The sequence below is a fragment of the Rhamphochromis sp. 'chilingali' genome, assembly GCF_963969265.1.
Source record: "Rhamphochromis sp. 'chilingali' genome assembly, chromosome: 13".
In the NCBI taxonomy this organism is placed as follows: domain Eukaryota; kingdom Metazoa; phylum Chordata; class Actinopteri; order Cichliformes; family Cichlidae; genus Rhamphochromis; species Rhamphochromis sp. 'chilingali'.
The window spans coordinates 8,649,160-8,676,160 of record NC_137940.1 but is presented as its reverse complement, the minus strand read 5'-3'; the positions used below and the strand labels follow the sequence as shown (position 1 = coordinate 8,676,160).

At 42.6% G+C, this 27,001-nt stretch overlaps 1 protein-coding gene across 1 annotated transcript in view; it reads right to left on the bottom strand.

The window, feature by feature from the left end:
* The window catches only part of fat4 (FAT atypical cadherin 4), a 106,446-nt gene that overhangs the window by 5,829 nt on the left and 73,616 nt on the right, over nt 1–27,001 (bottom strand). Inside the window, exons 7-16 of the mRNA XM_080901876.1 lie at nt 19,924–20,104; nt 17,952–18,202; nt 13,378–17,727; nt 11,690–11,794; nt 10,962–11,269; nt 6,599–6,684; nt 4,813–4,992; nt 4,231–4,355; nt 2,017–2,234; nt 138–399 (exon numbers count right to left, since the gene is read on the bottom strand). Coding sequence (XP_080758002.1) covers nt 138–399; nt 2,017–2,234; nt 4,231–4,355; nt 4,813–4,992; nt 6,599–6,684; nt 10,962–11,269; nt 11,690–11,794; nt 13,378–17,727; nt 17,952–18,202; nt 19,924–20,104 — 6,066 coding nt within the window. The remainder of the gene's footprint in view (nt 1–137; nt 400–2,016; nt 2,235–4,230; nt 4,356–4,812; nt 4,993–6,598; nt 6,685–10,961; nt 11,270–11,689; nt 11,795–13,377; nt 17,728–17,951; nt 18,203–19,923; nt 20,105–27,001) is intronic.

The window sequence follows — 27,001 nt, the reverse complement described above, 5'->3', positions numbered from 1 at the left end:
CCCAAATCCAAACTGAAAGCTGGTAAAGATTATATGCAGGAAAATGTACACCCCAAATGCCCATATGTCCACATGTCCATCATTTTTACTCTTCCCCCCAATAAATGACAGGTAACAGCTACACTGTCCAGGCTTACCTGCTCCAGTTTTCTGCTGAGCTGGCCCCGGCCCAATCCCACCAAGCGAAAAGGTTAAAACGCTGAGACCTCCAAAATCCTGTGTGGGATGTTGGATGACCCTGGGTTGGCCGTTGTCCACCTGGAGCACAGTGGCTGAGCCGTTCTTGACCAGCTGTAGCGTGTGCCACTGGCCGTCTGAAACCACTGCGTCTACCACGGTGCGCTCCACCTTCCCCGCAACGCCAGCGTCTGAGATGTAGTGGATGTTGCCGTTCCTCAGCTAAGAGAAGCAAATTTTAGATTTTAGTTATTCGCTCACAGCTCAGAGTGATCAGAGTAAACCGGATCTAGCTGGCTTTGGTAAAAACATGCATATAAACAGTATATAAAAGACATTAACAATCATGTGAATCTGCAAACTGCCATTATTTCTGATGTCAAGCATAAAATAAAAATAGTCTTTGAAGAAAGTCGAGATAAACAGTGGTTAAAATTGCAGTTTTTTAGATTAATGCAATAAGTTATCGTGTCAGTATCAATCATGACCGATGAGAGGAAGTCTTGTCTCAGTCCCCACAAAACTACCACAGCAGTGCTTTCAGACTATGGTCGGAGATCGAAAACAAAAATGCAGCTGGATGCTCATACTATAAATCTTTCTCCCACTGGGACACACTGCAGTCAATCATGTTCTCACAACTTGTGTGTGTAGCTACAGTCACTCAGCCAGAAGATGATCAGAAGCTCAAGCACGACAAATTTAGGGAAAGCGCATATATTCCAACGGCCACAAGAGAAGGCTCTTTACTGAAGAGGGACGACGATTGTGCTTTAAAAAGAAATTAATCAAGCTCGCTTTGGCACGCACAGCAAATTTGTGGCTTACACTGTGTATGGTAATCGCATGTGTTCTCCCGACTTCGATGGAAAAGTAATCCTACCCACCTCCCCCAAAATCAGCAGTGATAAGTCGCTTCCGGAAGAATTGATGTAAAAAGGGAAAAGTGGAAGTCTCCCCAGCCAAAGAATACTAAGAGCTCTCAAGCTGGAAAACCAATCAAGGAGTTTATCTATTAAACATCTTGTTTTTCATTTCTCAGTTTATATAGTTCTCTCTCAACATATGTACACCCACAGTATGTATTCCCCTACTGCTCTTTTGTTTTTAGGTTTCAAAGCACTTATAATACTTTTCTGGACTATTTAGGAAGCCGCAGTGGTGATTTGATGAGCACCAGAAGCTGTTCAGTGGCGGAAAACAAAATCATAAGAGACAAAGCCCGATGCTGAAGTGGGAACGGGTTGATGCTGCTGAGACTGCAGGGTGTCTACATGGAAACTGAAGAGGATGAATGAATGCTCAGGCCTCCTTGGGCAGCTGCCCACGGTCAGGCAAAGGGAGGAGGGTGTACTGAACAGGACGAGAAGAGAGAAAAGACAGACTGGAGTAAAAGAAAGTGGGTGAGAAAGACGGGGTAGATTTCCTAGAATGAAAGTGGAACGTAGCACACACAGAAATATATATTACCTAGACATGTTTAGGATACAAATGTTCAAGGTGTCTTAACAGTGTATCAGGAGCTGTGGCGTAAATACTGTTAGTGATGCAAGATACTGCCTGGTCTACAGCTCTGTCATACCAAAAGAAGCTGGTATGTAGATGCTTAAAATATCATCTACATAGTAACTTCATAGATAATCTATGAAACATCAAAGACAGAAGCTTCATTTTACTAGACCTGAGTTGATCCAGGGCTTTAAATTTTAGTGAATAGCCTCCCTTTCTAAGCATAGCTACTTATTTACTGTTCACAAGCATGATTTGGAAAGCTTTTATTGTGAAATTTACTCTTCATTGCCAACTCATTAAACTCACACACAAGGCAACCTTCCTCACCTTAACAGTAGTGTAGTTACTGCTCTCTTGCACATGCAGCAGAGTGCCGGTCTTGCTGCGTGTCCTGAACTTGACCTTCAAGTTGCTGGGACCCATGGGGTCAGAGGTCGTTCCCTGCAGAGACCGTCTCAGCAAGATGTCACGTTTTGGGCCCTGCTTCAGGGTGTAGTCCAGGCGGCCAGTACCATCCAGAGACAGAGCGGTGTCGGCTGTCATGTCTGTGTGAGAAAGACAGAAAATATCTTGTGACTTCACACGAGTTTCGCAGGCGGCTTTTAAACTTCCATTTCCACTCTGCTCCTGGCGGACGGTCAGGTGCAAATGATTTTCCTAATCCGACTGCCATAACCACGAATCGGTCCTTCCATTCTTACCAGCGATTACTGATATCTTCCCATAACATCATCGAGTCAGTTTTCAGAACAGCCCGTGTATCGCTGAGCAAGATAATGATTTCTAATAGAGATTAAGTAGGAAAATAACTGAAATGAAAACTGCAAGCCATCTCATTATTACTTAGTGGGATGGCACGTGAATTTTGTGTGCATGTTAACTATAAACCTGAGGCATTGCTAATTGCATCATTTCATTTCAAGAAGCAACAAGCCTTTTGGCATATTTCATTATTACTATAATGAATATGAGCCCTCTTGCTAATACACTATTAAAAGATTAGCATGTTATCCAGGATAAATAGCCATATGAATGTTAATAAAATACTGATGTGATTATTTCATGAAAGCAGTGTATTTATGAGGATATTTGTATATTTTGGAAAAAGGTAAAAAAGCTCAAAAGTCACTTTTAAGTTTTCTATTTAAAATGTGCTTAGAAATAAGAGCACAGATGAGAATGAAACAGAATTTTAACAAATTATAAGATTTATCAACAGTCACTGAGACTCAGAAAAATTGGTGTTGGTGAGTTTTCTTACTGTCAGAGACTGACTGCAAGTAGTTGCAGTGACCAGTTCCTGCCGAGAGATTGAGCCTGCAACACATTCAACCTCTGCACGAGCACGGCTGGACAGGTGTGGGAGGCAACCTGTGTCTAGACAACTGTAGTCTGACTTGAACTACATTCCATCTGAGACAACTGCCGTCTAATTTACTGATCCAGACAGATTCCCAACATGTTGCAATCAGTCTCAGTCAGTCTGTGCTAATGGGTGCAACTTCTCTGCGATGGGTCTCTTTGCAACAGGGGACTCAACTCGGCTGGTTGTATTCTGGTTCTATTCCCAAATAAGAGCAATGTTGCTGAGCACCTATGTCATTTTGTAGCAAAGTCACCGTTCTGCAGTAACTATCGCTATTTGTAAGATTTTGACCCTGAATGTAAGCAGTTATTGTGAAAGTAGATGGGATTTTTCTTGCTAATTTATCACAGTTAATTGGCATATTATCTCCAAAAAATTTCCACAAAGTTGCAAAATTGCATGTTCAATGCACCAAATCACAATAATTTTGGTTGTGCCGCAAACTCCAACCACTGTTTTCTCTAATAGGACTGTAGCACAAGTCTGTCGTGCCACTTATTATCTGAGGATGAATGTTTCTGTCCCACATTCACAGGGTTCAAAAATGTAAATCTTTACACAATCTGTTCTTTAAATTAAATTAACCAGGGCCCTAGAGTCTACATGACATATTTTATTCACGGCATTTCTTGTTGTTGTTTATTTTTTTTCTTTTCTCTTTCCAGCAAACAATACATATGACACTAAGAAAGCCTGCTCTGCTCCATGTGTGCTAGAAGAAAATGTCTCTCATCCTTTTTTTCGTGCCAGTAAGCAAACCAGCAGATTTCCCACAAAATCAAACCTGATGGCAAACAGGGAAAAGCTCGCAGTAATGATCTTGTTTGTTTCCAGTAACAATATCAAAGTCTTTGAAAAAAATCTGGTAATAATTACCAGTAACACCGCAAAACACAATGTTGCACCTTACACAGTAGCTATAAGTTTCTGTCAGTTCTCATGTGTCTCAAAGGGTTTTCTGCATTTTTTTAGGTCTCTGATGCAAGTCGAATTTATCTCCTATAAAGTACACAAATGCTTTGAAATGAAGCTCAGAACCCACCGATGTGGTCTATATTAAGCTACATGGTGCAGTATGATGACTCAGGAGGGATAATTCATAAATAATCATGGCAGAATATTCCTAAGTAAGTGCAAACTCAGCAAAAAGAGAGACTTCAAAGACATATACTTACATTTCTCACAGAATTTGCCAGTGAAGCCATCCACACACTGGCATTGTTGCCAAGACCAGTGGTCCACACAGGTGCCCCCATGTCTGCAGGAGCTGGTGGTGCAGGCTCCTTCCAGTCTCGGACATCTACGGACACAATAACACACAAACTGACAATCAGACAGTGAATTTGACAAGTCAGCCACACAGACGGGGGGTCCGCGGAAAAAGGAAACTCCAAAAACAGGAGCAGATGAGCTGTGATTTCTCTTCCCGTGCGGCAATACAAAAAACCCCATAAAGAACCTCAGAGAATTAGCATATTAAAAGATCTGTCCTCGCTTCGCTATTCACGAGGAAGACAGTGAGGAAAAAAATTCTCTGGAATTCTGCAATTGGTTTCCCCCATCAAAAATCTTCCATTTGTACTTCAAAAAAAAAAGAAGACATCTTTTTAAAAACTCCCGAGAGGGTTTGAAAGTGTGAACAGATGTCCCACAGCGAGAGTCAAGGAGGTTAGAGAAGACGGACAGATGGGAAGAAGAAAAAGGAGATGGAGAGAGGCTGGGAGCGGGAGTAAAGGGGGAGAGGTTGGGATGCGGACCTGTCAAGGATGCCATGCGATGCCAGCGCCTGACTGGGCTCCAGCGGGCGGCCGTTGACAGCAAACTCCATGATGCAGCCGACAAAGTCGTGGGTGGCGACCTGACCGCGCCGATGAAGGATGGGTTCTATTGACCTGACGCCTCCCACAGAGAGCCTGTTGGGCTGCACATCGAGGATCCTACAAACACGCACACAGATAGATGAACAGGAGTGCACAAAGACTTAAAATGGATCACGACAGAAAGGAACATATGAGCAGAAACCCAAACGCTAAAAAATGCATTCAAGTATTCAAAGCACACACACAGACACGCACATTTTCACAAGCTTACACAGAAAAACAACGTGGGTCAGCGAGTTTCACAACAATATGGTCCCAAGACCCTTGCAAAATAAACCTTTGCTGATCTCTGTGGCCTTTCCTCATCTGCCAAATCTGTCTCTCACGCATACACACATATAAAATATGCACACACACACACAGCGAAAAACACACAGGAAAACATGCACAGTCTAAAGTTTTCGCCCCACAGGGCCTGGCTCTGTGCAGCAGCACTGGTCATCCAGTAATTTAATGACGGTTTACATCATATATCACATATTTGCAACAGATGACTTCATTCTGACTTTGAGTTATTTGTGTAGAAATATGTAAGAGAAAGGCATTTTAAGCAATTTACATACAACGGAAGACTTAGACAGTAACACAGGAGTAAAGGTCACAATGCTTTGTCTACAGCATTAAGGAATTTTCACTATAATAAAAAGAATTAAAGGTCAACACTTTAACCAGAATAGCCATAAAAATTTAGAAAAAAATATAGAAATATTTGTTTGAACAAAAGTAAAGTTTCATTCTTTGCTCTCTACTTTAGAGATTAGCACTTAATAGAACTGGAAGCATCACTGTGAAACTAAAGGTTGAACCTCTGCAATTCATCTCTAAAGTACTGCTTAAAGAAAAACAGTTAAGGCAAGACAAAAATATAAATTGCTGCTTACTGTTATGAAGCTTCCTAACAAAGTTCACTTTGTTCTTATGAATCATCTTGTGGGTCCTTTAACTCACAAAATGTCTAAATTAAGCAAAGGGAAATAAACCATGCTAAGTTTATCCTGAGAAATGGCAGCTGAAACGTAAGCTGTTTTCTCATTTTCAGATGTAAACTTTGACAAGTGTATTGAGAATGTCAGAGGAATACAGTCGAGACCTTGGATGTTGCGTTAGATGTCTTCTCAGTCCTCGAAATACACAGTTTGGTTTACACGAGTGCCTGAGTAGAGCCTCAAGGACACACTTGGACATTAAATGGAATTTGTACTAAGGAGGTGGCAGAGTAATGAGTCTTCTAAGGTAACCTCTAGAAAAGTTGAAAAGTTCAAGGATACAGAACATCTGTGCAAGCTGCTGCACATACAGCAACATTTTAAAGCCATAAAATGTTGGAAAACACGGATCGTCATCCATTGACGAGAAGGACAATATGTGGTTAATTAAACCTCTTGATTATGAAGTGTTGATTCACTGCAGAGCGCAACGCAACAGCTGTAAAATATTAGACAAGTATGCTCACACCAGGTATACAAAACCTTTTGGTTATGTATGACTTTCCATTATTTTTACAGTTGTGAAAAATTATTCATCAAGTTTTCCAGTCCTCAGAAGTGAAACTGTCAACAGCGCTTTCCCATTCACAGTTTCTACGGATCATAGAAACAGCTGTTCAGCGTACTGGGCAATACATGCATATATGTGTTTTTGTGTGTGTGTGCTGCTTTCTTACCAGTCAGTGTGCACTGCCACGTTGCTCACAGCACAGTAGCCTGGTTCCTGGTCATCACCACACAGGTCCACGGTCAGGGATGCAGCCTGCATGATGACAAGAACACACATACTGCTGTCACGTGTGATTCTCTTTAAGAGAAACAGCTGTGAAGCTACACTGACTCACACAATTATTGTTCAGGGAGGAAATTACATTTAAGTAAAAAAATGTTTCTGGAAGAGTGTGGTTGACATAAACACCAACAACATGTGTCACTCACTGTTATTTGTGGTGGGCCATAAAACACTCAGTCAATATCAGTCTATCAGTCACTTTTTCTTTGTTAAGAGTGTTTTTCCAGAATGTGGAAACCCCCCCCCGCGCTTTTCATTTGGGGCTTAAACACAGGATGCATTTCAAATTGTTTTTTAGCAAATGTATCTATACTCCTTTTGTTAGTGGTCAGTTTAAAGACAGTCCCATGTAAAAAAGGGACACATGCTAAAAATATGCTCAAAATAGGGCACCAGTGCTAAACCATTTTCTTTGCAGGTTAAATAAAATATTTGAGTAACTAAACTAATTTTATGTTATTAATGGAGTAATTCAATATATTTTGGACTATATCTTCATTAAAATAAAACAAAACAAAAGTCTACAACCTGTGGAAAATTGAGCTAAATTCTTGCCTTCAGCATCCAACAACCACCGACAAGTGGTCAAGGAATACTCATATTCACCTCATAACCAGTGGTTGCCAGGTGGTTGCAGACCAGTCTTTAGGCTTCTGTCACTTGATCCTAAATTGTCGCCATGACTGGCTTCACGTGTCAGCACGACCTCTATAGCCGTAAGCTGTTTAGCTTAGCACAAAACCTGGTACAGACTTATTCTGTCAGAGGGTTATAATATCCAGCTAGCATCATCTTTGAAGTTCAGTACTCAAAAGATTTTCCATTTTGTGCTAAGCTAAGCTGTGTGCTGGTAAAATCATATCCAACTTATATATGAAAGCGGTATTAATTTTCTCTCTGTTATACCAGATGGTGAATAAGTATTTCCAAAAATGTTAAGCTTTTTCTTTCTTCTAAAGATGGCAACAGCTGTTTAATTAAACCCCATATTGTGACAGTGAACGACAGAGGGACAGAGCAACCTGATGGGTGCTATATGCTTATTGTTCAAAGTTTATTGTCACAAGAGAACAAAATCCTCAAACCAATTGTATTTCCTTCCCGATTCCCTGCCTGAAGTATTTAAAGGCAAATTTCTAAACCCTAAAACCCATCAGAATGTGTGAATATAAATAAATATTTTCTCAAGCACCGTTGGCATATCTTTTACTCATGAGTTCTGGCACCATAAGCTGAGGGTTACTTCATTCAGATGAGTTACAGTATATGTTCCTGAACATTTGTGTTCCTAAGTCTTGTTCAGTGGTTAATGTGAGCTTTGTTCACCACAAGCCATGCAGTCACATTATTTTTCTTTATTTCATGAGTGTTCAATGGGAGAGGGGCACAGAAATGCCATACATTACAGCAAGCGTTTCCCGTTTCCCGTTAATGGGACAAAAGCTTTTGGCCAGATGTGGATTATTCTCTTTTCTCCCTCTGTGCTCAGAGAAGAAACGACCCTGCTAGAAAAAAATAATAAAAATGGGCTGGTGAGGAAACTGCCCGGAAAAGTGTGTGAACGTGTTGAAAAACCAGGGCAATCACGCTCCACCTCTCGTGGAGCTTAAGTAAATACGGACCACACTGGCTTGCATCTCTGACACAAATCATCCACAACCCACCGGGCACACACACACACAGAGTTCATTTAGTACACTCGTGTCACACCCGAGTCAGACACACGAACACACATAATCAAATGAGAAAAAACTACAGAGACAAGAACGAGTCGAAGAACAACAGAACGCATTTGTGACTCCGAGGCGCCATAAAGAACATCAGAACCACATAAACATTTTATTAATGTTTTTCCTGTGATCAAAGGCACTGCAGTCATGCTTCTGCATTCACTGTCAACTGTCACGAGCTGTGCAGGAGGAATAATTTCTCAAAAGAAACCTTAGAAATGAAGAGCAAATGCATCCCCCAAAAAATGAGGAGTGTATTTTTCAGCTTGGCTAGCACTGGAGGAAATTTGAAGAAAGCACCACAGGAGATCATTGTTTTCCCCATGACTAATACAATGGGGTGGGACCACAACCTTACTCTCTGTTGTGGTACATGAGCTGAGTAACATTTGTTTTGTGCTTGTTTCTAGGACAAATAACTCACCTAATCCAAAACTTAATGATTTGCTGCTGGTGTTAATCAGCGGCAGTCCTAAACTGTCAAACTGAATTTGAAACATCATTGTCAGAAGATTTGAGTTTGTTCTCACACGATATCACTGTAATTGGTATTAATGTATAATTTAATCCAAATAATGCTTATTATTCTTCTACTCACCACCAAAATGTGATCTAAGAGTACAGAAACACTGCATCTTTGACAAGAATGACTCATCCAAGGTTTTTCCTTTTTTGTATTCTCAAATCTCCATGGAGATTTCTGTTTATAGTTTCAACCACTACTCCTCTTTTTTTCATGCCCTCAAAGATTACTACAAACTCTGCAAAATGAAATTGATCAGCTTTTCAGACTGCAGAGCAGATGGTCCGGCACGGCAACACGAGGACAAGTATGTTGTAGTTGGAGCTGCCAGGCAGGAGGAAGGCAGAAAGACCACAGAGACATTTAATGGATGTAGAGAAGGAGGACGTGCACAAGGCTGTTGTGACACAAAGATATGCCAGGGATAGGGTGAGATGGAGGCAAATCACCCACTGTGGCAACGCCTAAAGGGAGCAGCCGAAAGAAGTAGTTGTTCTCAAAAACAGCTCTAATCCAGTTGGCCTTCATTAGGTTAAAAAAATAAGCTAAATCTGACACGGATATGGTTCTGTTTGGGAGCTAATGAGTAACAGTTGAGAAATTTCACATTTTACATTAGAAATGACTTTTTCTTTTTCTTTGTTTATGGCACTTGGACCAATAGCTGCAGTGTTAACCACGAATACAGAAGCAAAGAGAAACATGTCAAACTTTATGAAATGCACTTTGATGTTGCATTCAAATGCTTTTGCTAAATACAGTTAATGGTACTGTAGATTATATATTAAAGGACGCGACATTAAGATAAACTCACTTGGAACAAGGCAATATGGCTGTTTGAATTTTGACACCGATGCTTTGGATGCTTTAAAGCTGGAAACAGTTACATCCTTCCTTAAACTCTCCACTGAACCTTTAACTATTAACATTTTCCATTACTGTGGTTTAAAACTGACGTCTTCGTACACTGTAACTCGTTGGACTGAGACAATTTGCCTAACATTTATGGTATTTGACAATTAAAACTAATTCCTGCAGAGATGACAGTAACTGAGATGGTTGCAGTATCTGTGAACTCTCTGCTCCCTCTGATTACTTGGAGCCTTCACGGTGAAGCAGTGCATGACCGTGTCCGTGGTTTGCGTCTGCTTTCGGGATTGGCTCAGAATTTAGGTGCAGGAACGCAGAACAGACCTCAAGCCTGGCCACCAAAATGATCCGTAGCACCTTTTGCAAACACGGTGATCAGGTTCACTTTACACCGCTCAAGGGAGCTGGCACTTCAGGCGTGACACACTCACATTTCTCTCTCATTCTTCAACAGCCCCAACACGACCACCTTCGCATAATATTCACCGGGTACCATTTGCAGACAGAATCACAGCTTTCAACGTGTGCTGTATTCCTTTACACCCGTCACTCTGCACCATCTCAAAACTGACAATTTAACGATTTTACCAGCTTCCTATGAAACTCCCAGTGCACGGTGGGAAATGACAGATTTGAAGTCCAGCAGGAGAGCTACATTATAGAAGGCTTGACAGGGCCTAGCTGGATTTTTTTTCCTCCTCCTGCCTTGCCACTGCATTGCTGGCAGGGAGAAGCCTCTCATTCAGAGCACAGGAGACAGGATTTCAACCTTCATGGCCATTTTGGATCCTGGTATTGTAAATCACAACTAGCAATAAAATATAATTACAAACCATGAAAACCATAAGCTGAGCTACCCGTGGTTTGGGGAAGTTTAATTATCATCTGATGGTGCAAAAAAGAATATAAGGCCAAATTTGGAGTCAGCTTCAGCTATAAAAGCTCAGGACATAAATGCTATTGAATGTGCAGTCCCTTTGCAACTATGCAGCATTTTCTGATTTTCCTAAATGTTTTTGCTGCTAGACCCATAAAAACTAATATGCCACTTAAAGCAAGAGCGAATGATGAGAAACATTTAGAGTATGAGATATTTTCTATCGTAAAAAAACAGGAATTCTTACCATCCCAGCTCTCCTGGCAATGACTGTGTGGAACTGCCCATCCGAAACTTTTATCATGGTCATCAATTTATAAGTTCCACTTCCCAAGTTAAAAGAGAAGCGCATCTGTCCCTCGAAGATCTCCAAAGCCAGGAACTCCGCCTTGTCTCCGGTCTGGTTATCGTGGTTGTATAAAAGCAGCGCGTTGCTCTTCAGGGTAGCAAACTTGATATATATGTAGTTATTGTTGGGATCCAGAGACGGAAACTCCATGTAGGAGAGCTCCTCAAAGCCATAGCTGTTCAACTCGCAGTGCTTGCCGAAAACCCCTGAAGAAAAAAACAGACCGAAAGTGGAATCATGGAGGAAGCCAATGAATGATTCACAGTGCTGCTGTGATAAAAATATCTACAGATAAAGCAGAATCTTTATCAAGCAGCATTATCTGCTTTGTATATAGAAGTAACAAAGCAGATATCGTAGCTGTGCGATCACAGTCTTGCAAAAGACTCTTCAAAAAGTTGAAAACTTTTTTTTTCTTGCATCAACTGGAGACTACTACTGAGGACAGCAATACAACACATGAAAAATGGAGACAAAAAATGACATGACAGTTTCCACATTTGTTTAAGAAATCAAAGGTTAAGAATGAAATAGCTGCTGGGAGAGTGCACATCTGAATTTGTCCATCTTGCTTTTCAATTTAGCGGGACTCTGTAATACCCTGAAAGTTTCCTACTATTACTTACCAAATGGACAATGACAGTAATATCCATCCACTCGATTCTGACAGGACCCGCCATTAAAACACGGGTTACACTCACAGTGATTGATGATGGAATCACACGTTTTGCCTGGGTTCACAGAACAACACAAATTAAAATGGATGGGGTGGCAGACAACACAGGAAAACCCCAAAGGGAACACAGTTCACTTTCCCCACAGGCCAAGTCATGCACGCCTTTCATCGCCTCACAGCTGAGAAATGCACTGCAAAAAAAAAGATCCATTTAACTACGTACTACACCTTTAAATCTCATTCAAGCTCAAACAACAATACGATAAAAGTGAAAACTGTAAGTTCACCTGTTTCAGTGCAGTTTCACAAAGCTATTTTGGAAATAGCATTGCTTGCCCAAGATGATATCATTTGACCAAAAACAACATCTTGAAACTTTTATAGGAAAAAAACGAAATGATCTCATTCAACTGGCAGATTCCTCTCACTAGGAATAATCAGATTTTCAAACTCATTGCAAATTATGTTTGGACGAGGCTGTTTTTTTTTGGTTAGGGTTTTGTTTTGTTTGTGTGGGATTTTTTTTTGCAGGGCAGAAAGGCAAATAGTTGGAATGTACACAAATGGCCACCATACATACAAACAAACATATAAATGAAGTTTAAACATCACGATAAGGAATGCGACGTTGATAATACAAATAATACACTGGCTCCGAGAGAACAAACGGTTCATGAGTGGTTAAATAGAAAAAGATTGACAATGAACTTTTGAAAATGCATTTTATGCTGTAAATCTTGAGACAAGTTGCTTAATGGAGACAGATTCTGCTGCCAAACACCAGTTGTGGAAACAGGAAGTTGAGAGTTCACCAGGAGGGCATGCAAACTACTGTAAGTCAATAGGTGCCTTTCTGCAGGAGGGTCATTTATCTTGATGAAACCTAAAGAATTGTGTTCATTTTTTATCATCATAATAAAAAAGGACAGTAATGACTTGACTTGAGGCAAATTGCCTGCTACAGCCCGCTTTGAAAATGCCTTTCAGATGCTACAGTCAGAGGCTGAACAACATACAGGTCCAAATGACCTTGAATGTAATTCCACTTAAAATCCACTCCCTTTTTATCAAGGGTAATAATGAAGCATATTCATTACATTTCCAAATTAAAAGGCCTGATTGGATCTGTTATAAAGCTGCTCATTTGTCATGCAGCTCAAAACCCTGCCAAATGAGAAATCCTTGATTAAGAAATCCCTGTGTATACAGTTGGATCAGAAATGTATCTGTGTGTGGCCAGAGTTGCATGCACATGAACACACACAATGAAATGCGATAGTGGTGAACTGCGTGTGGAGCCTAGACTCAAGTCCTGACTACGGTCAGCTTCGCATCATCCTCTTTATTAAAGCAAACATGGCGGGCTGATATGCATCACAGCTGATACCCCCCGCCCCCCAAACAGCAATCCAAAAATCAAACTGTTTTTGGCAGTGATGCTTGTATGCTATGGCTACAACACCTCCTGGAAACATTCAGAAGCAAATATTTTCATTGGACCTAAAGTCATCTGTGTGACTCCAGTATTGTGGGAGTTTTAATGCGCGCATGTGTGCGTGTCCCCGCGTGCTTTTTTCCAAGCCTAACACGAGTGGCTTTAAGGTCAAACATAAAATGTGACTCCTGCGTGTGTAGTACCTGCAAAGCCGGATTTACAGAGACAGTTGAAACCGCCTGGGAAATTCTGGCACAGCGCCCCGTTCTTGCAGGGATTGGAAAGGCATTCATTGACATCCCTCTCACAGGCCTTGCCGGTGAAACCTTCTGGACAGGTGCAGGAGAAATCCCCCACCAGATTATGGCAGGTGCCGCCATTGTGGCAGGGCGATGGCTGGCACTCATCGATGTCCGTCTCACACAGAGCTCCTGTGTATCCTGGCCTGCAGCTGCAGGCGTAGGGCTGCAGGGGGTGGTTGGAAACAAGGATCACTGGGACGCTTTCTTCTGTCTTAATATCAGGCCCGACACTGAGACGCCTCTTGCAGCTGCCTCCATTCTGGCACGGGTTGCGTGTGCAAGGATCATGGTCCACCGCATCTATTTGCACCCCGCTCTGTCTATATAAAATGTCTTTGATACTCTGGAAGAATGTGGCCACGCCGCTCGGGTTGACATATTGTCCGTGGCCACGTTTCACAGCTGCCATCACGAAAGTCTGATTGTTGAGCTCAAATGCTCCATAAATCAGCACCCCTGTGCCTAGTCCTGCTAGCTGAGAGTTGGCAATGCGTAGGAAGCTGAGGTAGTGGTTGGTGAGGAAGCTTTTGACTCCGTCAGAGTGGAGTCGGATGAGTATGCTGTTATCCACCGTAGCATTGTTGAAGCCCACGAAGAGGACTTTGGCTGTGTTACTAACTGAACCGTGGACACCGTCGCTGCTGCGGATGGTTAGGTCAAACGTTCCATCTGTTGAGCGAGCTTTAGAGTTGAGGTTGCACGTTCCAGTTGGGATACTAAACAGACCTGAAGATGGAGGTATAAGGGAACAGTGGAACCTGTCCTGAATATCCGGGTCTTGGGGTCTAACGTCTCCCAAAGAACCACCAGGAAACATGTTTCCAAAGTAGTGGACCAAGATTTCCATGGACCTGGGCTCTGAAGGGTTGTCATTCTGATCATTTATTTTCACGTGAACTGTTCCCGTGGAGGACATTTGCGGCACGCCAGAATCCTTGATCACAACAGAGAGGTAGAAATCACTAATCTGCTCTCTGTCAATCTCCCGACTTGTGGTTAAGACTCCAGCTGGACTAAGACTGAAGTAGCTTTTGGCAGAGCCAGAATTGAGGAGGCTATATAGAAAGGGGCCTTGGTTGGGTGGTAGATCTGGGTCAGAGGCTGTCAATGTTGTGACTGCAGTGCCAGCTCTCTGGTTCTCCATGACCTCAGCGTAGGTTTTAGTTAAAGTCGGGCCGTTATCATTGATATCTTCAAGATTCACAATCACCGTGGTGCTTCCGGTTGCGGGAGGTGTGCCAGTATCCACAGCGAGAATCGTCAGATTATACACAGGAATTGTCTCTCTGTCTAGCTCTGCAGCCACAGACACTTGGCCAGTTTTTGCGTTGATTGTAAAAATATTTTTATCAGACTCAGGAGCTATGGAGTAGGAAAATCTGCTCCAGCTTGGGACAGAGTCCGAGTCTTCAGCACTCACAAAAGTCACCAGACCACCGGGTGAGAGACCTTCACTGACCTGGACATCATAAAGTTCATTAGTAAAAACAGGCGGATCGTTTGCATCAAGAATAGTGATATTCACAAACACCTCATCAATATCTGCCCCACGGATGCTTCCTGCATTCTTGGCTAACACCTTCAGTGAAACCTTCTCCTCTTTCTCACGATCCAGAGTACCTGTGACATAAATCTGGCCCGTCCTCTTGTTGATGCCAAAGCCCTTCTTTCTGCTCCTACCAAAAATGAGGTAGTAAACTACTCCATCTTCTCCTTGGTCTCGATCACTGGCAAATACTTCCCCTACCACTGTTCCTTTTGGAGCAGCTTCTGAGATTTCAAAGTAGTACTGTTTGGAGACAAAGCGCGGCACGTATTCGTTGGCTCCCTTTAGCTGAATGTTGACGTTGGCGAAGCTGCAGCGCTCTTCGTCTGGGACATTGAAGGCCTTGACTGTTAAATGGTAGACCTGCTTAGCCTCATAATCCAAGAAGCCCTGGGTGGTGATGATGCCCGTGTTCGGGTCAATAACAAAGAGGTCACTGTCTGACGATTGAATCACATAAGCCATGACCGCGTTAGCTCCCGAATCAAGGTCTGTACCATTCAGTTTGATCACGGTGGTGCCACTGGGAACGTTCTCCTGCACAATGGGGAAGTACTCATCAGGATCAAACACAGGAGGGTTGTCGTTCACATCAGTCACGTGTACTGTGACTGAGACGTAGCTTGTTTTTGCAATCCAACCACCGTCAGTGGCTGAAACCCTAAGCTCGTGCTGTTGCTTTTCTTCAAAGTCCAGAGGGTGAGCTAAGGATAACACTCCAGTTCTACTGTTAAGTGCAAACAGACCCTTGTCGTTGCCTGAAGTAATATTGTACGTGATAAGGCCATTCATCTCTTTGTCTTTGTCTCTTGCAGACAGGGTCCTTATTGCTGTTCCCACAGCAAGGCTTTCAGGTACAGTAGCTGAGATTTGGCTATGCGAGAACTCGGGTGTGTGGTGGTTTTCCTCCGTAACTGCTATACTCACTGTCGTCTGTGCAGACAACGGAGGATTTCCTTTGTCGCTTGCAGTGATTTTAATCTGGAAAATTTTATTCATATCTGATGTAAGCGAAGAGGCAACAGTAATCCATCCACTTGTTTTATCTAGTTTGAATTTACTAGAGCTATTTCCACCTGTCATTAGGTACTCTACCTCGGAATTAAGGCCAAAATCTTTCTTGTCCTGAGCTACAACCCTGAGCAGTCGGGTGCCAACTTTTACACTTTTAGTGACAGGTGTAAAGTAGCTGGGGGAATTAAACTCAGGGGGATTATCATTGCTGTCTACAATGTTCACAATAACTGTTGTCTCACTCATCAAAGGCTTGAGTGCTCGGTCCGAGGCTGTCACAATGAAGCTGTGGCGGTTTATATTTATACTGCTAGCACCTGTTGAGTTCTGATATTTTAACTGCTGCTTTACAAATATCTCTCCAGTGCTGGCATTAATTCTAAAATACTCTGACTGGGATCGGATGAAATAGAAAATTTTGCCATTGAAATCCTCGTCGGGATCAGTGGCGGACACCCGTGTGACCAGAGAGCCCACCTCTGTGAGCTCAGGATAGTCCAGATAGTAAGACGGTCGACTAAATCTGGGGGCATTATCATTAATATCAGTTATGAATACGGTGACATCTGTGCTTACTGTCCAGCCGCTGTCATGGGCAGACACTTTGACAATGTAGTGATTAGTGTCTTCTCTATTGAGTGGCCTGCTAATTGTTATGTCTCCTGTGTTTGGATTAATATTGAATGGAAGGCTGGTATCTGTAATTGAATATCGGCTAATGGCATTTGAACCGGCATCCTCGTCAGTGGTGGTGACTCTGGTGACAGTGTAACCCACAGGGGCATTTTCAGCCACTGTAGCACTGAAGATCTTGGAAAACCTGGGGGCATTGTCATTCACATCCAGTACGTTGATTAGTACTTTGACTATTGTGTTTTTGGGTGGCAAACCGCGGTCAGTGGCTTTGACTTTCAAAGTGTACAGAGCCACCTTCTCCCGGTCCAGTGGCCTGGTGGTTCGTATTTCACCGGTGGCTCGATTGATGCTGAAACTGTTCTCTTTGTTGCCCTCAATGATGGCATATTCCAGCTGTCCATTTGGCCCACTGTCCAGATCAACGGCAGAGACCATAAGCACCCCCTTGGGTGGAAGATTCTCCAGTATCTCAGCATGGAAGGGATCCTTATCAAATACTGGGTGATTGTCATTCACATCCAGCACAGCTATTTCCAATTTCTCATAAGAGGAGTAAGGTGGGAAGCCCTGATCTCTGGCCTCAATCCAGAGGACATACTTCTGTATGTTTTCATAATCCAGTGGATGTCTGATAGACAACTTGCCTGACAGCTGGTCGATATGAAAAGCATTATCCAGGTTCCCACTGGCAATGTAATATGACAGCGGCCCGCCTCTCATAGAAGACCCGGTCACAGTTGTAACAATGTGGTTGCTTGGCTGGCTTTCAGGGAATGTGAATGCATGCTCCCTCAACTTAATGACAGGGAAGTTTCCTCCAGTAACAAAGCGAACAGTCACGGTAGTCGTATCTGTTTTGGGATTAGCTCCGCCGTCTTTTACTCGAACTGTAAGTGTAACTTCTGAATTTCCAGTTAGCCTCTCATTGGCAGTGATGGCACCTCTGACTGGGTCGATCTTGAATTTCTCAGCATTGCGGCCCATCAGGGAGTAGTGTAGCTGGGCGTTTGAACCAGAGTCCTCATCAGTGACAGTAACGGCAAAGACCAAGGACCCTGAAGACATAAATGTGAATGAATGAGTCTTTGGCACAGTGATTTAGCAGACTAATTACTTATGTAGACATTAAAAAATAGAGTTTATTTTAGCATTTTAGTTAATTTTAGCATTTTCTGACATAGTTAAAATATTAAGCTATGCCTAATAACACAGTACAATGACAGAGTGAAAAGGTGCACACCACAACTTTTATTTAGCACCTTTTAATGCATGTGCTCACCTGCTGCAGTAGATGCGGGGATGTGGGTGACATAGGGGTGGTGGTGAAAACGTGGGGGGTTGTCATTAATGTCGGCCACTGTCACGGACACAGTAGCAGAGCTGGACAAGCCCTCGGGCTGGCCTCCATCTGTTGCCACTACCAGCAGCTGGTAATTGGCCCTGTCTTCTCGGTCCAGCAGGGAGCTGGTGATAATCTGTCCTGTAGCTGGGTTGATGGAGAACTGACCGCGTCCTCCGGTCAGGCTGTAGCTGTAGGATAAACACAGAAGGACATGTTTTAGTGAAAAACAAAAACAAAGACTGCATAGCAATTTGATGATGATAATGATGCTGTATCAGGAATTTTTGCAGTCATCTTTAATACAAATCAATATTATTCATTTGGTGTTATTGGATATCTTTTATTATTCTTTATTGAAACAGCAATTTTGAATTCATCCACACATAATTTCCTGGGCATTATTAAAGTATTCTGATTCTGACATCAAATACTTGCATATATATAGACTGTAGTTATGTAGTCTGCTACTCTGCACTGACTGAAGCACCTTGTTCAGTGCGACAAAGTTGCCTATAGAGGGCACTGTTTCAAGGTTCACATTAGCACAGTGAGGGGGGAATATGGTCAGAGATGGTTCCCACACTACACTGCGGTCACATCAAATCAGTGACATATTTAACTAAAGTGTCCATTTGCTTTCATGCTCTGTGGGGTCTAGGCTGCATTCTCCAGAATCATGCATTTGATTTATCTTCCTCATTGTTATATTTGTTATTGTGTAATCCAAAAATGACAAGAATTTTAATACTTATAAAAATACATGGTATAGAAAGCAAACAAAACATACATAATACCAAGTCAACACTCAGGGGGCTAAAATCTTTTGCTTTCAAACAAATATCAGGTTTCACCCTGTATCTCCCGAGTCTCCAGCAGGACCCAGACATAAATGTAAGCTGACACATACATGTACACACCAGTGCATATTTTGAAAAGGTTTCTTGAAAAAGCATCCCCCTCCAGAGATGGGATGACAAATTGCAGAACAATGTGTGAATGCAGTGCTGGTGCAAAGCTTATTTGGACATTGAAAACAATGTAAACTGTCCACAGATGCTTGTGGTCAGAACATAGTCCAGAGACAAGTCCAAGCTCGGGACTTACATTTAACGGGCTGTGAAAATCAAAACTAATAACTATTTGTAACCAGTTCTGGGCCCCGAACCCCTGATGGGTACATCTCGTTCTGTCATAGACAATTAACATCCTCATTACTATGTTTTGGGAAACTGGAGCAAATGTGTACCCAGTGGGGCTGCCGAAGAAAGAGAGGGGGCTGGACTTGAGTCAGTGTCCGGCCTGAGAGAGACTGGCCAGAAACTCTTACAAGCTTCCCCCTGGAGGGGCTTGTGAGTGTGAAAAAGCTTGAAAATCGCACCCCAAAACAATGACTTTGGGTTTTGACTATGACGCTACACTCCGTGACTAAATTTCTATCATCCATTGCAACATTGGTCTGGAATTTTACAGAGCTGGAAGTGAGTTAAAGAGTTTTACTGTATGGCCCCAAAAGGGTATTTTCACACCAGGGTGTAAAATCAGAGCATGAAATCAAACTGAAGCTGGCCTGACTGTGGAACTCAGTAGTTCCTGGGACCATATAGAGTGACATCTTATAAGAAGTGGCTTCAGTGACGTGTGGACACTAATGTTTTTATTTTACTCTATTTGATATTTCATGTTCTTTAGAAAAAGATCTTTGGGAAAACTCGGATTTTCCAAGTCAGTTCAGGGAATTTCAAACTTCAACTATCTGAATATGTTTGAGTGGTTTCATTTTATGAATCCTGTTCAAAAGAGCCATTTCCCACTTTGAATGATCAGAATATCTACAGCATACCAGGGGTCCCACTGACTGCAATAAGTTGGAGTCTGGTTGGAATAAACAACTGAAAATGAAAAAGAATACCTTATAACACCATTAACTCCCACGTCTGCATCAGAGCTGTTGACCAAAAGCACATCTGTCCCAGTTGGGGCATCCTCCATGATGGTGGTGTGAAAGATAGAAGAAGTGAAAACGGGGACATTATCGTTAACGTCATCCACCATAACTGTTACCGTCCCTGTCCCACTCTGTGATGGAGTGCCTGGAGATGGAAGAAAGAAAAAAAGAAACATGACTGACAGTAGCAGTTTACTTCTCCTTGAGTGATCACCTTAAAGAGAAGTGAAGGAGAAACTGACTCACTTGTTGGGACAGAAACAACTCATTAACCTTTCAGCAAACCGAATATGGAGATTATTCCAAGTGACAGAATTACAAACTCTGTTTTTGTGGGGACACGTGAGTGCCATTAAGTCCCCTTCTGACTTTGGACACATGATTTATTGTACACGACTTGTCATTTGCAGCAAGATCCACACTGAAGCAATTCACATTCCTGCAAAGGCTCGACCACACTGTTCCTGCTGCATTTAATTCAAGAAAATGTCTTTAGTCGTGGGTATGCACTTTCCACGGGTTGTACTGTCACATCAACGCACATCAGCGAAAAACACATCAAAGGGGCTCAATGTCTCTGAAACCAAATCTTTCAGGCGTCCTTCCTGGGGTCTTGGACGCTCACCGATTTAATCTCCACAGAGAGGTATCTATTTTAAGGTGCGCGGCACTGTGCGAGATATTAGAGCGAGAAGAAGTGCTATTTTCAGCAAAAATCCGACCGTTTTTTTTTTCCCAGAGCAGGTGACGAAACACGGTTTGCTGCGACCCGGGGGGATGGATTTAAATCAATAGCAGATGAAAACGAGCCGCAATGCAGAAAAACCTGAACAGAAAAAAGACATTCAGGCATCTGCCTTGCTTGAGCTGCCCTTTATAATCCATCCCTAAAAGGCACAGCGAACTGGCTAATCTATATTCCAAACATAAGTGCGAGTTTTCAGGCTTGTTACTGAAAGTCACAATATGGGATCTGGAGACATCCTTAAAAGCTTGATGCTATTTTGAGTTCTTAATGATTACCATATGGTTTACAGTATGAATAATACAAGGACAGAGAGCACCTGAGGACTGAAAAAAGCTGAGATGTGAAAGCCGTAGGAGCTATTTTTCCCACCTCTTACATGTAGTTGTTCCCTCCTGTAGCTCTCTTCAGGAATCTGTGTGAATATGTCAACTATAATACAACCAAATAAAAACATACACGATCCCGATCTTGTGTCTCATGTCCCTGTGTACTCAGCTGCTCAAAACATCAGATGCTTGAACTTGTGTACCGTGGAGGCCTGGATTAATAAGAGATAATAAAAAACATTTGGATGGTGGCCACCAAGATTCTCTCTTAATGCTCTTAAATAAAGAATCAGAGAAAAGTGGGTGCCGAGGGGTGGAGGGTCAGAAAGAAAGCTAGAGGGATTCTATGGCTTTATTGCGCAGCCAGCATGGATTAGTTATAAATATGAGGAAATCAGGCCAACATGCTGTTATATTTTGCACCAGTTCTTCTCATTTGGAAGTCAGATGAAACATCTTTGCTGCTGCAGTCTCCCGAGAGTGCTGTTGACACAATGATGTTTTTCAGTCATATTTATACGCCACTAAAAGGTTGTGTCAGAGGTTTATTCCTGTTAAAAGGGAGTTTTTCCCTTCCCACTGTCACCAAAGCGATTGCTCACAGGGTGTCATCTGATTGTTGGGGTTTCTCTGTTTTCTCTGTATTATTGTGGGTTTTTTAGTTTACAATATGAAGAGCCTTGAGGCAATTGTTGTTGTGATTTCACGCTATATAAATAAAACTGAATATCAATTGCTACTACCTTATCAGTATTAAAAGCAATATAATTTAGAGACCTGTGTATTACATGCAAATCAGCGCTCCCTGCAAACTATGCTCAAACTACTTAAGAGTGTGTGTGTTTGTGTGTTTGAGCACAAAGAAAATCCTCCACAGGCTCTACAGCTGGGAATTGCTGACACTGAGTTCTGGGTCCTTGCGGGCAGAGAGCACAAAAGAGATCTTTCCCTGTGAACATCAACAAATTTGAACATTACTGTGGGGCTTGGATACCGCAGCCACTTCTTTCAGGAGGGCTGGGGATTCCTCAAAAAACGAGATTTGTAATAGTTTACCGTAACATCACTTCACTGCCTGGCTTTATGATAATAAACAGACATTTGGCCTCAGGCTTGTAATGCACCCAGGTTTTCTGGTCAGAACAGAAGTGGCTAACATTGGCATTCAGAATAAACAGAGCTGAATTCCAGAAGCAAAATAAATGACACAAAAAGAGGTGACAGTAAACACATTTCATCCCAAAAGAGACCCAGAAACCATACAACACTAATCTTTAGTGACTCATTACCAAAGCGAATCACTGAAGAGGCCTCTGCTGCTCTAGCTATACTGACTCCCGTGTTTATACCCATACATAGGCAATGTTGAATTTTGTATTTCCACCTTTACAAATATTTGTGATTATGAAAAATCCGCTTATAAACAACATTCTCTGCAGCTAGTTACACGGGACATCTGACCACAAATTTGGTGCCAAATACAAAGAATTAACAGTGGCGGAAACATAATCTGAGCATAAAATGTAAACCAATCCCCTCTATATAGCTTCATCGCAGACTTATTATGTAATAACCACAACATGTGTCAGCAAGATTATTTAATTAACATCATGCTTTACTGTAGCTTTCTAATCCGCCTATACTTGGACCCGAGGTATCGTTTGTCTCAGCAAGTTTCATTTGACATGAATCATCATTCAGGAGGTTGTTATAGCAATAGATTAGAGCAGCTTTCGCTCCTCCTCAGGTGATCCTCTTAATTGAGGAGCGATCCAAGTCAGCAAGGCGTCTGTATCACTTTAAATTAACCAGCAAGGAGCCGCAGGTGGTAAGTAAAGTGTGTTTGACAGTCAGCAACTCGCTAAGACTGCTGTTGATCAAAGATGTTCTGTACAGGCTGGAGCTGCTGATGGCTGATAAGAGGCTCTGAGAGCTAAGTGGCTTTGTCTACCAATGCAGTCAATGCAGGAATGATTTGTTTTTGAATATCAAGCGCACCGCAGTATTTTTCTGAACTTAACTGATACCGACCGAGCGCAGCAGTCGCATTTCAATAGCATTGTTCCCCTCACTAAGAGAGGAAGCCAGCCAAGCTAAAACGCTAGCACCGACTGTGTGCATCTATGTGTATGTGGAGCACACCGCCCTCCTTTTAGGCATTTCATTTTTGCACAGGATGTGATGTCACAACCTGTTTACTGCCTGTGAACGGTCAGCCTTCTCTGTTGGGACCTTCAAAGACTCTGTCACCCAACACATCAGGGACTCTGGGGCCCAGGGCACTGTTACACCAGCTAATCCTTAGCAAGCACAGAACAGAGACACCCCACCCCCTCTAACGCTCCTCTGTCCAAAGCTGAACCTGCGTTGACCCAGCAGATGATAGGCGTGGGCTCAAATTGAGGATTTTTCACATCTTTCTTGGTGTATCACTTCTCACAGCATCATGCAACTCCGTGCAGTTTCTGAACGTGCCTTCTTGGCCTCATGGGGCTAACTGATATCACATAACCCCCTGGCAGCTGTTACCCCCTCCAAGCATCCTGTTCGATGTGTAAATAGTTCAGATCTATCTTGTTACATTGCGTGGGATGACAGATTTAGTAAAGGAACACTATATCTTGGCAGGTATGCAAATGTATGTAGATGACAGTTGTTTCAAATAGTTATGGCTGGTGTGAGACATTGTTGAGATTCATATGACGGCAGACTAAATAACAGGGTCAGCGCTGCAGTCGAGTAAGTCATCATCTGTTTCCGATTCTTAAATTTCCTCTGCATCCTGTACCTGTAATAGTAAGAAATCAATCCCGGAGCATTTTTTTTAAACGTACAAAATAATCTCCGTCCAGTTCTTCTTTCTGTGGAGGGAGTGACTCAACAGGAGAGGAATGCTCTCCAAGAGTGCTGAGAAATGCCAGCATCTCCTCCAAACAGTCTTCGCTGGAATCTGGCAAAGCACAGGGAAGAGTGTCAGGGTCAATGATTTAGATTACTGCAGACAAGGCGGGTGTCACCTCGTGCACGGCAGGGATATGGCGAGGAAATTTGCCTGGATCTGGCAGAGCACAATTTGGCCCACCGCTGGACGACAAATGACATCATTTTACCATGGAAAGAGAACTGGTGGAAACTTGCAGCGGGAAGTCAGCTGCCTACCAGTGGCAGCCATGCACTGCGGTTAGACAAATATTTTTTCCATTGGCAAGTCCTGTCCCCAGACCCTTTCTTTTATGTGAGCAGTAGTTCTTAAGGTAAATTTTAAACTTTTATAGGGCTGCATTAACCACAGACATTAAAGACATTGTAAAGGTAATCTAATGCTATTAGCCTCCATGAAACAAAAACTATCCAAGACAATATTCAACAACATATGTACCAGCATATTTAGCATATTCAAGTTGATATTAGGAAAGCGTGATCAGTTTTGTTTGCATTCATAGCACCAGTATGCCTTAAGAGCCATAAGACAGATAAGGTAATCAAGGCACTACCTTACCTCTTGCCGATGTTTGTGCCATGAGCGTAATCCTATTTCAGGGGTTAATCTCAAGTCATTTAGGAAAGCAAACCTGCCCCCCCCCGACACTACACTTCTGGTGAGTAAAACCTCGCATTATTACGCACTGTCTCATTAAAATCTCATTCAAATGTCAAAGAAAATTGCTTTCAAAGCTACTGCCACCAGTATTATTTATTGTTGCACAGAAGGAATCGAGGTTTGAGCCGAGAGGAGTGTGCTGCCTCAATCAGTAAAGAAAATAGTGAACTCTCTGGCACCATGTTTCCATGAGGTGTTTTTGTACCAGAGCCACTAAGTTCTGATGTGATAACTCTGCCTTCTGTTCAAGGGTTTTCTCCAATGCAAGACATCAGACCGATGGTGTTCAGATAAAAGGTTTTTATCCGTGAGCAGCCATTACACTATAGCAGCGGTCCCCAACCTTTTTTGCGCCACGGACCGGTTTATGCCCGACAATATTTTCACGGACCGGCCTTTAAGGTGTCGCGGATAAATACAACAAAATAAAACTAGTACCGGTACCGAAAAAAAGAATATTTATTCATAACACACGTGAAAAGACCCAGGAAAACCGAGTAAACGATAAAAACGATAACAAAATAACGCTGAAAACCGATAAAAACCCTGAAAACTATACATTTCACACCTGAGCCTCAACTCTCGCGGCCCGGTACCAAACGACTCACGGACCGGTCCGAGGCCCGGGGGTTGGGGACCGCTGCACTACAGGATAAAGGAAAAAGACACAGGCGTCAGTGCACACAAAGGGGCGCTCAAAGTGCTCGAGCCGATTCCTCCTTGCTTTAATTGAATCTCGATGCACCATTACCATTTAATTAAACGCAGCGCATCCCCTTCAGATCTAGGAATGACACAGCTGGATCAGTGACAACTAAAACAGAGTCCTCTGTTTGATATTTCACAATAACCCTAAAAGAACTTAAAGTGTTTGTTAAACTGGCAATGGGACTGACACTTAAACCTTCCCACTAATATTTCACTGCTGCATCTGAGATCACATCTAAGAGCTTTCTTTCAGTTCGAATCACAACTGGGGGAAACTGGAAAAGCCTAGAATAACCCCAAGGAAGGAGTGTGCAAAATAACAAGCTTTCTGACTAAAGTAGACCAACTGACCATCTGTTGTAGCCTCCTCCATCGAAGAGATCCACAGAGAGGTTTCCCCATAAGCCTCTCAAGTCAGAAAGCATTGTCTAGCAAAAACATATGGCAGGGTCTAAGCACCTTATTAGTGTACATTACCGCTGGACAAATCACATTAACCTTTAAGAAGGTGCTGTGGCCATACTTTCTGAACTAGAGGGGGTACAAATACACGTGTTAATGATGATTAAGCTACGTGTTTTCTGACCGCCGCAGCTGCTATGAGGGTGCACGGCGCTGTGAGAGCCTCACGGGGGGTTTTGAAGGAGACAGCAGCGCTCACCTCCTGGGAAAGGCTGCGAGTCACCCCAAGTTGCTCAGCTTAAGCCGTGCTAAGAAGAAGGTTTGAGTGTCTGTGCTGGCACAAGAGATAATCTCTTCCTTTAATATACGCCTGCCTGATGTTTTATCGAAAAAAGAAATGAGGAAGGACAAAGCTGGGATGTCCAAACAGCCAGGTTCATTAAAGTGGGAAGTTGAGGACAGGTTGACTTTGGGAAGACGAATGAATGTGTAAATTTATGAGACAGCCCATCTGTAGCCTGAAGCTTAAGGCTAAACGGTTAATTACGGTTTATGGACTGCGGCTAGATTGTGCTCTTAAGGGACAGCGTAAATAAAACACATCATTACTCAGGGGGGGTGAGAATTGGCTGCCAACAAGCCAAAATTGACATTTTTCTGCCTCTGAGAACCTGTTGCTTTGCGACAAAGCTTCTTTTAATGCAACCCTGTCCGGCACCCATGAAAGACCTCGTGGAGCCGAGAGCAGGGTGCAAGCTGTCCCACTGCACAGTTTGCCAAACATAACAGAGTAAACAGAGGTTTTCTCACAGTTAACAAGCAACAGAGTGAAAGGGATATCTCAGCAGAACACTCAAAGCTGCTACCCAGCATAAAGGGAGCTAGAATATTCCTAATAATATGGCAATGTCAGTGGCATCCATCAAATTAAACCTAGAATCTTATACAGCTCCCTGGTTATTTATGGAGTGCTGCGTCTGAATGCTTTTGCATAATTTCTTCCACATATGTTACAGATACGGGTTGGCGGTTTGCAAGCATGCAAAAAAAAAAAACAAAACCCTATCGACAGACACAGAGCGGAGCTTTTTTTCATAGTTTAGGGCCCGTGGTGAAATTTAATGAAGTGATTTGCCTTTTGTGTTTTTATTACTGTGGTGCTTTTATTTGCTGTGTTGAAGAATATTTGGAAATCCCAATCTAGCACTGGGTCTGTGCACCATTCAGTGACTGCTTTCCATTTTATGGTGACACAGC